This window comes from Grammomys surdaster, unplaced genomic scaffold, assembly GCF_004785775.1.
Source record: "Grammomys surdaster isolate TR1022 unplaced genomic scaffold, NIH_TR_1.0 125996, whole genome shotgun sequence".
In the NCBI taxonomy this organism is placed as follows: domain Eukaryota; kingdom Metazoa; phylum Chordata; class Mammalia; order Rodentia; family Muridae; genus Grammomys; species Grammomys surdaster.
Window position 1 is genome coordinate 2,135,595 of NW_021620812.1, and position 14,787 is coordinate 2,150,381.

General features: G+C 39.3%; 1 protein-coding gene across 1 annotated transcript; it reads right to left on the bottom strand.

Moving 5' to 3' along the window:
• Positions 1–792: 792 nt before the first annotated feature.
• Dnajb4 (DnaJ heat shock protein family (Hsp40) member B4) lies at positions 793–10,375 on the bottom strand. The gene is made up of 3 exons (XM_028754324.1): positions 9,885–10,375; positions 3,059–3,627; positions 793–2,064 (listed from the first exon to the last, which is right to left on the bottom strand). Exons 1-3 carry the CDS (start codon positions 10,093–10,095, stop codon positions 1,831–1,833), a joined length of 1,014 nt encoding a protein of 337 aa, XP_028610157.1. The 5' UTR covers positions 10,096–10,375; the 3' UTR covers positions 793–1,830.
• Between the last annotated feature and the right edge of the window lie 4,412 nt (positions 10,376–14,787).

Sequence of the window (14,787 nt, forward strand, 5' to 3'; positions counted from 1 at the left end):
TGTACTTGTGAGAGAATTTCCATGATGTTCAAGGAGATGGTGTGATGACCTCAACTCTCTGGCATTTTTAAAATTTTCTATTTGCAACTAATATATGTAGCTTTTCCCAACAATTCCACTCTCAAGTATGTACCTCAGAGAATGCAGCCTGTCCACACTAATATTTGTTTATAAATGCTCATAGCATCATTCTTTGTACAAGCCCCTGAGTAGATATGACCCAGATGCTCCAAACATCAAGAGGTAAATCAAATGGACCTCTACCCAAGTACAAGGTCTGCGGCAGGAGGATGAGGTTACTGATGAGGCCAGCCTGGACCTTGACAACAATGCTGTGCTAGGTAGATGCATCGGATAGAGGAGCCGCGTGCTGACTGACTCAATTATATGATAGTGTCCATCATATGAAAACTCCATCATGAAAAGCAGACCAGTGCTTCAGGAGCTGAAGGGGGAGAAGGAAGTGCCACAGAGGCTGTTCATGGGAATGGGGCAGTAGCGATGACTGCACGAGTCCGTGAATACACTAAATCCAAAACTACACTACAAAGGGAAAGAGAGGCTGGGCACAGCTCCATGGTCGGAGGCTTTTAAGGGTGCAGTTTCAACAAAACCACAAGGTATATGCTTACAGCTTACACTGAATTTCTAAATCACTTCACATTCTATTAAAAAGTTTGTATGGCCCAGTATACCATATATTTATGTACAGATATATATCATTCTGAAAAGTCTTACAGAAAAAAAAAATTCATAACATCACTTTTGATAGACATAAAACAGAAGACAGAGTAATTTTTTAAATGTAAATATATTTAAAAAATTAAAACACCTAAGAAATGCAATCTATACACATGAAAAAGATATTTATATGATGACAGCTAATAGCAACATTACCCAAAAGCAACGGTGGTGTCCATCATGTCCAGGTTTTGGTTTAACACCACAGTGGTAGATCACTGTTCTTTAGGGACATTATATAAGGTACATAGCATGAGGAACATATAGAACACTGTAAATGGAAAATCAATGCCAAGTAACAGTATTTTCTCTAAAAACAAGTGTTAGTAAACAAATATCTTAAACTAATGAACCACAAAATGAGCTTATTAAGTTCAAGATATATAGTCAACTTGCATAAAATCACATGTGGCCATTTTTAAATGATGTTTCTAAAATATCAGTAACTCAAGACTATTGGGATTTCCACAGGAGATAAAATGTCATTCATTTTCTTTTTATGAAGAGGTCTGCTTTAAGAACATTACAATCATGCTCTTAAGAAATGCTACAGCATACTTGGCAAGTCACAATGGGAAAGCGTGTGCATGGATACATTCTGGTACCAGCCCAACCCAGCAGTTCTGAATGTGACCTAGACTGCATTTCTGTATGACTTTGGCTTTTAGTCTCCTACATATTACATATACAGTTAAGAATTTTAATTTCTATTAAGGGAGCCTATCACACTGATCATTTAAAGACACACACACACACACACACACACACACACACACACACACACACAGAAGTACTTGGATGATCTAATACTTTACTAGAAGTATATCTATAGACCATAACCCAACTTTTACTTACAAATGAAATACTAAAAATTTCTGATTTGGGAGAAATGAAATACAACACAGTGAATGACTTTTCATCTCTACTGTAAAAATCCACTTTGCCTATTTGAACCGTCTCTATTCATGCAATTTAATGAGCCCTCAGAAGAGTTTACACATCTTTATACAGAATTCACATCAGTCAACTGCCAGTACTTTTATATTTTCAGTGTCTTATCAAAATATGGATAGCAAGGTTCTTCTCATCCTATGAGGCAGGGAGGTGCTTCCTAAGGATCTCTTTGGACGCTGCAGATATGGCGTCTGGGAAGGATACGTCAAATTCTATTAGTAGGTCGCCACGTTGGTCAGGGTTTTTTGGAAATGGCAGCCCATATCCAATAATTCTTCTCCTCATCCCAGGTTTCACAATGTCAGTGACTGACATAGGTATGTTTCTTCCATCCATTGTTGGCACATTAATTGAGCAGCCACACAATGCCTAAAGAGACCAAATAAGATGAAGTCATTAATAAACTTCCAAACTAACGAATGTAAGATTGTGCTAGGTAGTAGAGGGCAATACCATGAAGGTAACATTTTAACCTCCAAAAGGATTACAATAGTTATTAAACCTTTTAAAACCTATTAAACCTATTCTAATAAATCTGTTCAAGAGAAGCATAATCAAAGACAGACAAGAGGACAGAGAAGAGAGAAAAAGGGAAGTAAAGGATGTCTTCCACTCTGACTTAGGATGTGAACAGTTTGATGCTATCAATAGTCAGGGTGCAGAAAACTGAGTAGGACAGAGCCCATCCTCATCATCTGGGACTATGAAGTGTCTAAACTACACAAGGGCTGCACTGTAGCAGGCTCTGGGACAGAAATCACACAGGGTAGCTCTGACACAGGGAAACTAAACAAAGTAATAACAGCAAATTCAGGGAAAAGAAACTGTATTTGGTGGTAGAAGGCAGATTTCTACTATTTTATACTAGTTCGAAATATATGGTAGGGAAACAAGAGCCATTTAAGAATTTAAACAGGGACATGAGAAGTAGTGCAAATAAGGACTCAAGGACTATATTAAGGGGTGATATTATGCACAATGTATAATTATATACTTGTTATATAAATTTTACTCCAAACCAATCAGTTTAGAACAAATGTATTAATGGACTAAAGTGGTGGGTTACCAATGCAGATCTCAGAGACCACAACCTCAAACTAGAGTTACCCCAACACGGACATGAAGTATGTAATCAAGCTTGCACTTAAAGACTGACATTTAAATGGTTAATATTAGTAATTAAATTTAGAAACTATGATGTCATCCATAGGAGAGATGTAATAGAAGCACTTCCTAGAGCATTATTAAGGAATAAAATATGGAGACCCCTGGATAAACGCCAGCTCCTGCCCAGACTGTTCCCTGAGATTAATCAACAGCACCCATCTCTGTGGTCTTAGAATTGTAGGTCTTACTAACTTACCTCCCGTAAACTAATTTTAGCAGTATAAACTATATTTGATCCGTCTCTTTTAAATTTGGGATGTTCTTTGTCTTTAATAATAAAAACAATGTCTGCTGGGATACTATTTGGTGTTTCATCGCCTTCCCTCGGGAAAGTAATTTTGGTGCCTTCTTTCCACCCTTTTTTGATCTCAATGGTGAGAATTTTGTCCTCAGATCTGTAACTCCTTCCATCAGGGTTTAATCTTTTTCGAGAAATCTTCATCCGCTTGGTGCAGCCACTATATATTTCTTCAAGTGATACTTTAAGTTCATGAATGATGGGAGGGTCTTGTTTGAGACGGGAGGGTCCCACAGAATTCCTGTCTCTCGGATAGCCATTCATGCTGAATCCAAAGGCACTGAAGGGGTCTCCATCTATTTCCATTTCTTCAGAATCTCGACCTCCACCCATCCGTCTTCCAAAGAAAATTTCAAAGGGATTGGAACCTCCAAAAAAGGCTGCAAACGTGGCATGAGGGTCTCCGTGGAACGTGTACCTGAAGGTACCTCCTTGTCCATCAGTGCCTCCGGCTCCTCCCTTCAAGCCTGGGGAAGAGATGAGCACCATTAGGAAAAAGGCGAGAGCTCTAGACAGCTGACCACTTACAGACTGTATTGCTAAGAAACTCTGACATATCAGTAGAATTAAACAGAATCATTTCTCAAGATCCATCCTGTGTTAAAGTTTTGGCTTTTAAATCATTCCTCCAAATTCTTTGCTTTAATAATTTCTTCTTGAATCTTTGTTTCACAATAAATATGAAAAATAAAAGGAAACTGAGACTCCCTTACCTCAAAAACTCCTGTTCTAGTATACTTAAGTATTATAAATTTAAGAGTTTTAAAGATGTCAGTTGAAAAGACTCTGGTAATCAACAAAAAATCTAAATCCTAAGTACCATTATATTAAGTATAGTAGCAACAATTAATATAGTTCATACTGGTAACTTTATTGTATGTCTTTCACTGTTGTTTTAAAGATGTTTATTATTTTAATCATGTGTAGGCCAGTGTGTGTGCATATGAGTACATGCACATGTGCAGGTGCCTGTGAAGGGCAGAAGTATCAAATCCCCGGGAGTTAGTTACAGATGTGGGAGCCTCCTGATACGTACTGGTGCTGGAAAATGCGCTCCAGCACTTGGGGAGAGCAGCTGGTACCCAGCCATCTCTCCAGGTCCTAGGTCTTTACTGTTTAATAACTGAAATAGAACTCTTTTTATAGGAGCATGGGAAAAATATAATAAAAGGGACAGTATGAAAACTGTTTTAGTTTTTTAAAGATTGACTTATTTATTTACTTATTTATTTAATGTATTTCAGCACACTGTCACTGACACACCAGAGAAGAGCATTGGATCCCATTACAGATGGTTGTGAGCCACCACGTAATTGCTGGGAATTGAACTCAGGACCTCTGGAAGAGCAGTCAGTGCTCTTAACTGCTGAGTCATCTCTCCAACCCCCCAAAAATTGTTTTTTGTAGACACTAGATTATTATCATCTTACATAGCAAGACTTTTTATGTCTACTTTATCACATCCTGACTCCAAGCATTTAAAAACAGGACTGAAATTTTAAAATCAGGCTTTTTTAACATGTAAGATGGACTAATTATTTCTGTCTAATAACTGCTGCAGACAGCAGTGTCATGTATGACCTTTTGCACAGTTCAGCAAAGTAACATATGGCTGACAAAGATTATATTTAAAATAGCATTTTCTATCACACAAAGATTCAACTAAAGCCCATAACACAATATACTGATGTTTTAGGAGAAACAAAGATTTCTATCATTCTAGTGAAGCTTCTGGAAGAGCCTAGAAGGATTCCCTAACCAAAAAAGGAAGGAGGAAAATTAAGATTATAGAACTATGAATTCTTATATTAAACTGAGATTCTTATATCCCTATGTTCCTATTGCTCACAGATATGAGGCTGAAAATGACAAGATACTCCAGGCTATCGAATGAAGAAAATCAGCTAATTCTTAAAGGTGTCCTGAACTGAAACTAAAATAAGTGTTTTGAGATTCAGCCTAAAGAATACAAAGAAAAAGCAAACTAACATACACATGTGGGATCTAATCATTACAGTGTCAAGGAGGCTGAATTTTCATCTCTTACTGTATAATTGGTTTCTATTATTAAAGGATATATAATGTGTATATGTGTGTGTGTGTGTGCACACATGTGCACACGCATGCTATCTCATCCAACAGTCTCAACTAACATCTAAATTCTTACCTTTATCCATGAGCAGAAATCTAAAGGACCAAGAAAGACCTAATCAGCGTCCTCATCAGAGGACTGTACATGCACACAAGCATGCACACAAACACGTACACTCAAGTGCACACACGGCAGGGTTAGTTGGGGTATTCACTGTAGAAATGGAATGACAAGTCTGAGAAGGATAAACAAGGTTACTATGTGGCTCATTCAGTCTTCCTTTTATAACTTTGTTCGTATGACTGTAACTCCAAATGTGAAAAGCTAATGACAGATTTTCTTACATGATAGATTAAGTATAGACCTCAAAGTCATCACAAGGTAACTAAATGAGTACTTCAATTATTTCAAGAATTGTATCCCTTTTCCCACAGACTTCATAAAGTATAACAGTTTGCCAGTTAATTAACTTGGTAACTGAGCTTGCCTATTCTTAGCTCTCTAATAGGCAAAAATCTAAATGCTTTGGACACATAACAGAAAAGAAAGAATAACATTTTCAGTATTACATCATAGGTTTGGCTTTTCCCTAAAACCTCTTCCCTTGCTCCCAAAAATGGTAATTCAGTCAGTACTATAGTCTGTGAGAAAATTTACATACAGCCTGAAGTGACTTACTCACCAGAGCTGACAAAAATGTGGCCTCGAGTTTCCTAGACATCAAACAGTCAAATATGGAGACCAGATAAAGAAGGAAGCCACTGTAATAATGAGAAAATCCTACCAAGATGCCGCTGTAATATGTCGTGAACTGCCTGCTGTCTCCTACACTGCTTAACACTTGAATTCTATCAAGCATGCCATCAGCCAGATAGTTAACCTTAATCCTGCACACCAAAACCCCCAGAAAAAAACTCTCAACATCCAGCTGGATTCTCTCTGCTCTCTACAACGTTTTCTGGACACTGTCTGGTCAGGGAACGGACTCTAGATTCCAGATCTGCCTGGGCTTTTAATCAACTAACCAACTTAATATGCAAAAACAAATAGATCTTTGGGATACTACCCATAGCAATGACGTCTCTTTGTTAATCTGAAAAAAAAATATGAAAAGAAGAAACACTAGAGAAGGATTGGAATTGCAAAGAAAAAGCCATGGGCCCCACTACCAACTCCTACTGTAAGGAGGCCTAGTGCACAGCAGCGGGTGACTTGTAGCAAGCCTCCAGAGTTCTAGAACAAGGACCTGTAGACAGGCTCACTCACAAGTAGGACCCAGAAAACAAAGAGGTGCAGCTGACTAACGCATGGAAGACAACAGTGAACTAGACGAAGGCTGCACTCAACACTTAAGCTGGAATACATCAGCTACTGTCAGCATCCAGAGAACATTACTGAGTAAGAAATAATCAACAAAGGAAAGAAGGAAGAAAATGATGGCTAGAAAACCAGAACCCTCTAAAGGTGTCTTGTGAAGGAAATTTTTAACTTTTATATTTAAAAATGTATTTACTTATGGTCAGTTGGTCTGTCGGTGGCATGTGTGTGCCATGCTCATGGTGGTCAGAGGACAACCTTCATGACTAAGGTCCCTCTTCCCTCTTCCCTCCAGAAGGGTCCCAGGGATTGAACTCAGGTCCACAAGCACCTTTACCCACCAAGCCATCTCTCTGGCCCAATGGAGAAAAATAATTTAATTGTTTTATACAAACCTCTGTTCATATCCACTTAACCAAGCCTAAAAGTTTAGGGCAGAGAATAATTCAAAATCCAATTATAGATTTCTGTAGTTTCATGATTATTTTCAAATATTTCAGCTATGGAGTAAACTGACTTATTATTTAATATGTAGATTACATTACAAAATTAATTTGTATACAGTTCAGCTGTAATAAATTGTAAACACAATCCATTTGTGGGACATTTCCACCACTCTCAAGAGGTCTCTACTTTTACTTCCTGCTTATTCCTATATTCCCACCTCCAGCCCTTGGCAAGCTAGCTCAGCTATCTCTTTAAAGTTGTCTTTTCCAGATATCTCACGAATTGAATTACATAATATGTACTGTCTTTTATATCTAGAGTCTTTTCATCCAGCATATTTTTCCAGATTCCTCCAGTTGTGACATATTTCATTAAGTGGGTCCTTTGAATTGCTAACAAGTACTCCACTGGAGCATATACTCCTTGTTGATCCATTTCCTAAACCACGTGACTTCTGGATTGTTTGGATGCAGGGACCTTAATGGTCTTGCTGTGGACAATCAGGTACATGTCTTTGTATGAGCAAATGTTTTGTCTTGTTTGTTTTTCTTTTTCACAGGTTCCCAGGAATAAAACTACTAGATAATATAGTAACGTTAAAACAGTTATTTTATTCATTTTTTTTTAAAAAAAGCACTTTAAATTTCAGATGTTAAAAGAATTTTACAACGTGAATAAACAATATTAATGGTTCTCTTGATTCCTAGATATGGACAGTCTAGATTTTTGTTACTACTGTAGAGGCCTACTGACCCAGGAATATAGGAAAGAGAGAAAGGACAAAAGCTTCCCTGTATTCTCAGAGTACTTACAGGAGATGGGGGGAGGGGGATACTGAGAGCAGGGGTGCTGTGACACTGAGCTACCCTCCTCTTGTCCCTACCACTATGTGCTAGCCTACCAAAGAGCAACAAACAAACAAACAGACAAACAAACAGACAAACAACCAGAAAAGCTCAAGAATCTTCACTCTCCTGTATTTTCAGGTAGCTAGTAACTACCGAATATTTCTGAATAATATATTTCAACACTTTAAGGAACCAATCCTCCTTCATGCTTCTTTTATTGCTTAAAGCACTTATCTGGGCTAAAAACACCAAGAATAAAAAAACACTCAGGGTATATAGATAATTGTGATCTAGTTTTTGAAAATTTAAGTCACTGGTAATGATCAGTTAAAAAAAAAATCAAAGTAATTTGGGGAGTGGGTGGAATTACTCAAGAAAAGCACTGCCAAGAGAAAAACTTAAACAACTAAGTGCACCATCTGGTATACTTGAAAACTCTCAAGTCAAACACGTGTAATGAGCCTGAATCCTATGGCTTACCACAACAGAGGTACACTCTGTGAGCAGTCTGTAAAATGGAGCCAACTGACTTGCCTTTACAGAGTGGCTCTATGGGAGCTCACAGGCCACTCCACCTTCTCAAGAAGGGCCAGAGTGCTGGCAACATCTCAAGAGCTGGCTCGCTCCTGAGAGATCACACCTTGGCATTCTCGACAATGTGACCACAGGGCACAGAGAGACTGAACTGTCCACATCTTGCTTTTTGTAATTACTCACTTTTTAGGAACTTGACACTACAACCAAAGGCAGCAGCATGAACGTTAATGCTTGGGACTCTGACCCAAAACTAAAGCAGGAGGAAAAGAGCCCACCATTGCTCTGAGTTGTCAATTTGGTTTGCTTAATGCAAAGTGAGTGGTCATTGTGTGGCCATGTTTGGAGGATTTGTAATTAGGGAAATCTGGTGTTTAAATGCCATAAACAAAGAAAAAACAGTATGTTTCCATAGCCACCATGACTTAAAAACATTAGGCGAAGAGTAATGCAAAAGGACTTTAGTATCTGTTTTTTAACCCCAGAACTCTTGTGAACTAATGCACGATTATCTCTGCTGCTGACTGACAATTTCAAATTCCTACTTTATGGCCACATTTAGGGATATTTATGGAGACGCTAGAATTTATGAAACCTGGGTTCAGATTCAGAATGGTGAAAGAAGATTCTCAAAGGCTACTGGGCTCACTGAGTTCTGATCTCAGAAGGCAAGAAAAAACGTAAGGCTGAGGAAAAGGGGAGCTGTCTGTCATGCTTCCTCTTCACCCAGATAGCAACATTTCCAAAAGAAATAGTTAACTAAAACAAAATCAGTCATTGCTCCAACTAGGTGGCCATTTTAGGTTAGAGAGAGAGAGAGAGAGAGAGAGAGAGAGAGAGAGAGAGAGAGAGACAGAGAGATTGGCACAATAGTAACTGTTTACAATTAAGCTAAAAACTTGTTCTGGTATTTTATGACATCAGGGAAATTCTTTCCTCTCTAGGCAGGTTGCCAAACCAACTAGAAGCTAAATGCCTGTGCCTTCTGCTCCTACGACACACCACTCCGTCTCGTTCAGTTTCAACTAGCGTCGTTCTAAAAAGGTAAAAAACTTCTTGTTTTTTTAAATAAATATAAATGCCCCAGAATTTGAATTGCCAATGTTAAGATTTTAAATGACTGAAGATTCTATTAATTCTGGCAGAAAAAATCATTAAAAACAAAACAGCTTGCATAAGACGTGTAAACAATTCATCCACAGGCATGGGAGTTTACAGTTTCTTTTAAAATATAAAATGCTAAAACCGGAAGTCTAACAGAAGAATATGAATAATACAATATTCTAAGGAAAAAAGCCCACAAAGGCAAACACGACATTTCATTCATAGCTCATTCAAATAACCAATGATTAGACCTTATTTTTAACCTGTTATTTTTCTTTTTATTTTAGTATGTCTGATGATCTAATTTAATGATAACCAGAAGGCTGAGAAGAAAAAAGGTAAGATTCACAGAGAGTCAAAGGAACAGAAATATGCAGCTTACCTTCTTCGCCAAACTGATCATATATTTCTCTCTTTTTAGGATCACTCAGTACTTCATAAGCTTCTGCGACCTCTTTAAATTTTTCCTCTGCTTGAGGAGATTTGTTCTTGTCCGGATGAAATTTGAGGGCTTGTTTTCGGTAAGCCTTTTTAATATCTTCATCTGTAGCTCCTTTTTCAATTCCCAAAATGTGATAATAGTCTTTCCCCATTTCGAATGCCTTGAAATGAACTTAGATTTCCCTTTGTAAAAGAAAACAGCGTCCCCGGGCTTAGCAACACAATGATTCTGAGGAAATAAAGCAAGCTGGGTATCTTACAAGTTAAAGCAATCAGCGACTCGGCTCAGCTGTCCAGAGGTAGCAGGCAGCGTCTCTATTTAATACCTTCCCCAGCAGCTCACTTACAGATAAATATACACCACAGGGAGACGGCCTCGGCTAGACCCTCCCACTTCAACTACGTGTCTCTGTACTTTCTAGAACAGCAAACGCTACAGGACGTCACTTTCCCAGCGGCCTCTAGGCAAAGTACTGAGCTGTGTCTCTCCTCCTCCACAGTTAACTATTCCCTTTCCTTCTTTCTGGCTGTGTCCTTTTATTTCCTGTGGATTCAGCAAACCAGCACAGAATGCCCCAACTACATATACATGTACTCCATTAGAGGTAAAAAGGCAACAGAAATAATTATAGCCATTAGGCATCCCATGTTAAATTGATTATACAGAAAGTAAAGCCCTGAACGTACAGTAGGTATTCTAATTTCAATTTCAAGTAACCTAGCTTTAAAATGTGCAGAACTAAAATATGAGGTGTTTACATTTAAAATCTTCAAATAATTTGGGTCATTTTCAAAATTCCTGGGGTCTGTTGATCTGAAAAGTGAGGGAGTCACTGTATAAAATGTCACATAGTAAAAAGGCTATCATAACACTGAAAAGCAGGACTGCCTATGTTCATCACCACAGTGAAGCGGAAGGCCCCATTCCGAGGGGGTCTTCATATTGCAGGCAATGGAGGGAGACAGGATCAGGCCTCGACATGCTCACCTGAGTGTAAGTGTCACCCTGGACCAACCTAGGATCTGGAGAGACTATTTAAGAGAGGCAGTTAGTTAACAACTACTTTCAAAACACATCGCCCGAATCTTAAGTATTTACATGGGGGCAGAAGTCTCCCTATCTTTTTACTATTCCTTTGTGCTACTAGTGTATTTCCTTTTAATCCTTTAAAAAATATTTGTTGCTATTTGTTGGAATTTTTTTAATTAATAGTTTTAATCATTTTTACATTTATATGCTATTTGATGCTTTCTTATAAAATGTACCTTGAATAAATGAGAAATATTTTGAATGTAAATAACTCATCTTTTGTCTCTTATGTGGGTTTTCAATCTGTACTGGCTGGTTTTGTGTGTCAACTTGACACAGCTGGAGTTATCACAGAGAAAGGAGCCTCCCTTGAGGAAATGCCTCCATGAGATCCAGCTGTAAGGCATTCTCTCAATTAGTGATCAAGGTGGGGAAGGGCCCCTTGTGGGTGGTGCCATCCCTGGGCTGGTAGTCTTGGGTTCTATAAGAAAGCAAGCTGAGCAAGCCAGGGGAAGCAAGCCAATAAGTAATATCCCTCCATGGCCTCTGCATCAGCTCCTGCTTCCTGACCTGCTTGAGTTCCAGTCCTGACTTCCTTTGGTGATGAACTGCACTGTGGAAGCGTAAGCTGAATAAATCCTTTCCACCCCAACTTGCTTCTTGGTCATGATGTTTGTGCAGGAATAGAAACTCTGATTAAGACACAAATCTTATTTCAAAAATGTTCCCATTTCTAGGTGAGTTCTGAAACTCAAAGCCTTGAACACAATTACTAGTCAGTTACTTCACTCCACCACTGAAGTCCAGCCACTATTTTTGATATGATATTGCAAAGATGGACTACTAAAACCATGTCCAAAGAAATGTACTCAGTTCATATTGTATTTAAAAGCCCTCAGAGTCTAGAAACGCGGGGGCGGGGCGGGGCTGCTAAAAGGCAAAGGCAATGGCCATCCACGCTGAGAATATACTGAAAGCGCCATGGCCACAAGGACAGACTGCTAGTCTGCATCCCAACGCTTGATGACGAGGCACTTCTGAAGGCTTCTCTCAACTCCCTCCCACAATGGGGACTCTCTCGCACTTTGCCTTCCACATCCACACAGCTTAGTGAACTAGTTTCATGTTCTTTAGTCTATCAGTAAATATCAGTATCGAAACATTTTTTTTTCAAATTCCATGTTCCAAAGAACATGGGAGAAGTTAATATCAAAAGTCACCATGAGGGCTGGAGAGATGGCTCAGCGGTTAAGAGCACTGACTGCTCTTCCAGAGGTCCTGAGTTCAAATCCCAGCAACCACATGGTGGCTCACAACCATCCGTAATGAGATTGGATGCCCTATTCTGGTGTGTCTGAAGACAGCGACAGTGTACTCATAAACAAAATAATAAATAAATAATAAATAAAAATGCTTTAAAAAAAAAAAGTCACCATGAGACTGGTACTTTGAAAGTACATGCACCATCACACTCATAAATATCTACCTGCTGATAAAGGTTTGAGGGTGTAGATATGAGGGAGACTATGAAGAGAAGAGAAACTACAATTAGTAAACTTAACTGCAATTTGAAATTGTATTTTGCTATTTACTGGCAAGATGCCACGAAGCTGTAATTCTCCTCTTTTTATTACAAGTATCTAGCCTGCTGTATCATTCAATAGTTCAGGACTCATGAATTTATTTTTTCATGTATATCAAAAAGCTTAAATATGATTATTTTATCAATGTTAACAGCAACACGGGCCAGGCAGTGGTGGCACACACCTTTAATCCCAGCACTTGGGAGGCAGAGGCAGGCGGATTTCTGAGTTTATGAGGCTAGCCTGGTCTACAGAGTGAGTTCCAGGACAGCCAGGGCTACACAGAGAAACCCTGTCTCGAAAAACCAAAAAAAAACAGCAACACGGTTTTCATGCATAGCATTGTAGCTGTCTTCAGACACACCAGAAGAGGGCATCAGATCCCATTACAGATGGTTGTGAGCCACCATGTGGGTGCTGGGATTTGAACTTAGGACCTCTGGAAGTGCAGTCAGTGCTCTTAACCACTGAGCCATCTCTCCAGCCCAGGCTAAAAGTTTCTAATCTTTGGGTAGGAAGTATAGGGGACTAGAGGTCATGATTTTCGGATACAGATTCATTTTATGAGACTCCAAGTACATCCATCAAATATCTGATATTTGAGGTGATCTTAATGAACTGAAACAGGGTCTCTCTGTAGCCTGGCCTGGCCTGGAACTTGCCGTTCTCCTGATTCAACTTTCTTAGTGACCTAATTTTAAAATGGATCTTTTCTGAGTAGTCCTGCAAGTCAGCCCATGTCTCTGTCCCTGATATACTGTGACGAGAACAGGAGGGTGTTAAAGTGAATTTATCTTAATGACACGTGGGCCAGAGGAAATTAAACATTTGAAAGTCATTTTGCTCCTATACTTGGGATACTATGCTTTAATTACTATACAAAAAGGATTTGTACAGAGGGTAGCACTTAAACCTCAAAACCTACAAGTAGAACACATCATACAACTGACTCCATCTTTTTTTAATTTGGTTCTCATTTCTACATTTAAAAAAAAAACTTAGCTGTTGTAATGGTTCATCCCAGAATCCCGGCACTCAAGGCCTGAGGCAGATGGAGGTCAGTGAAGGCCTGCACACAGTGAGTTCAGGGCCAGCCTGAGCACTGACTGCACTTCCAGAGGTCCTAAGTTCAAATCCCAGCAACCACATGGTGGCTCACAACCATCTGTAATGGAATCTGATGCCCTCTTCTGGTGTGTCTGAAGACAGCTACAGTGTATTCATATATAATAAATAATAAATAAATCTTTAAAAAAAAAAAGAAACTTTTAGCCTTTTATTCTGTGTCCCTAGTGCTTCTGACAGTTGAATATCTAACCTTGACTCTAAGTATACCCAGTGGTCACTAAGTCCGTCAAGGTAGCAGGTATGGCAGTACACTGTAACTCTAGAACTTGGCAGGCTGAGGCAGGAAGATTTCTGTTGAGCTTTAGTGTACCCTGGAATATGCTACAAAGCAAAACTATAGCAAAGAAAGAAAGAACAGAGAGGGGGGGAGGGGAGAAGAGAGGGAAGAAGGGAGAGAGGGTTTTTTTTTTAATTTATTTATTTATGTATATGAGTATGCTACCAGAAGACAGTGTCAGATCCCATCCCATCACAGATGGTTGTGAGCCACCATGTGGTTGCTGGGAATTGAACTCAGAACCTCTGGTAGAGCAGTCAGTGTTCTTAACTGCTGAGTCATCTCTCCAGATCTGAGGGAGAGAGTTTTAAGGGGTAGACAAAAGTGTAGTTTTCACTGAGTGGTAAAATGCATGTCTGCCATGTATCAGACACTGGGCTTAATCCCCAGGGGACAGAAAAGAGGAGGAAGGGAATCTACCGTGGGATTAAGGAACATTTAAACAGTCATTTAAAGTACTTGTTAAAAGCAGACTCTGGAGTCAAGTTGTGATGGTTTGTATAAGCTTGGTCCAAGGAAAGGCACTACTAGGAGGTGTGGCCTTGTTGGAGTAGGTGTGTCACTGTGGGCTTGGGCTTAAGACCCTCACCCTAGCTGCCTGGAAGTCAGTACTCTGCTAGCAGCCTTCAGATGTAGAACTCTCAGCTCCTCTTGCACCATGCCTGCCTGAATGCTGCCATGCTCCCACCTTGATGATAATGGACTGAACCTCTGAACCTGTAAACCAGCCCCAATTAAATGATAGCCTTATAAGAGTTGCCTTGGTCATGGTGTCAGTTCACAGCAGTAAAACCCTAACGAAGACACAGCCTTTCTGGATTAGAAA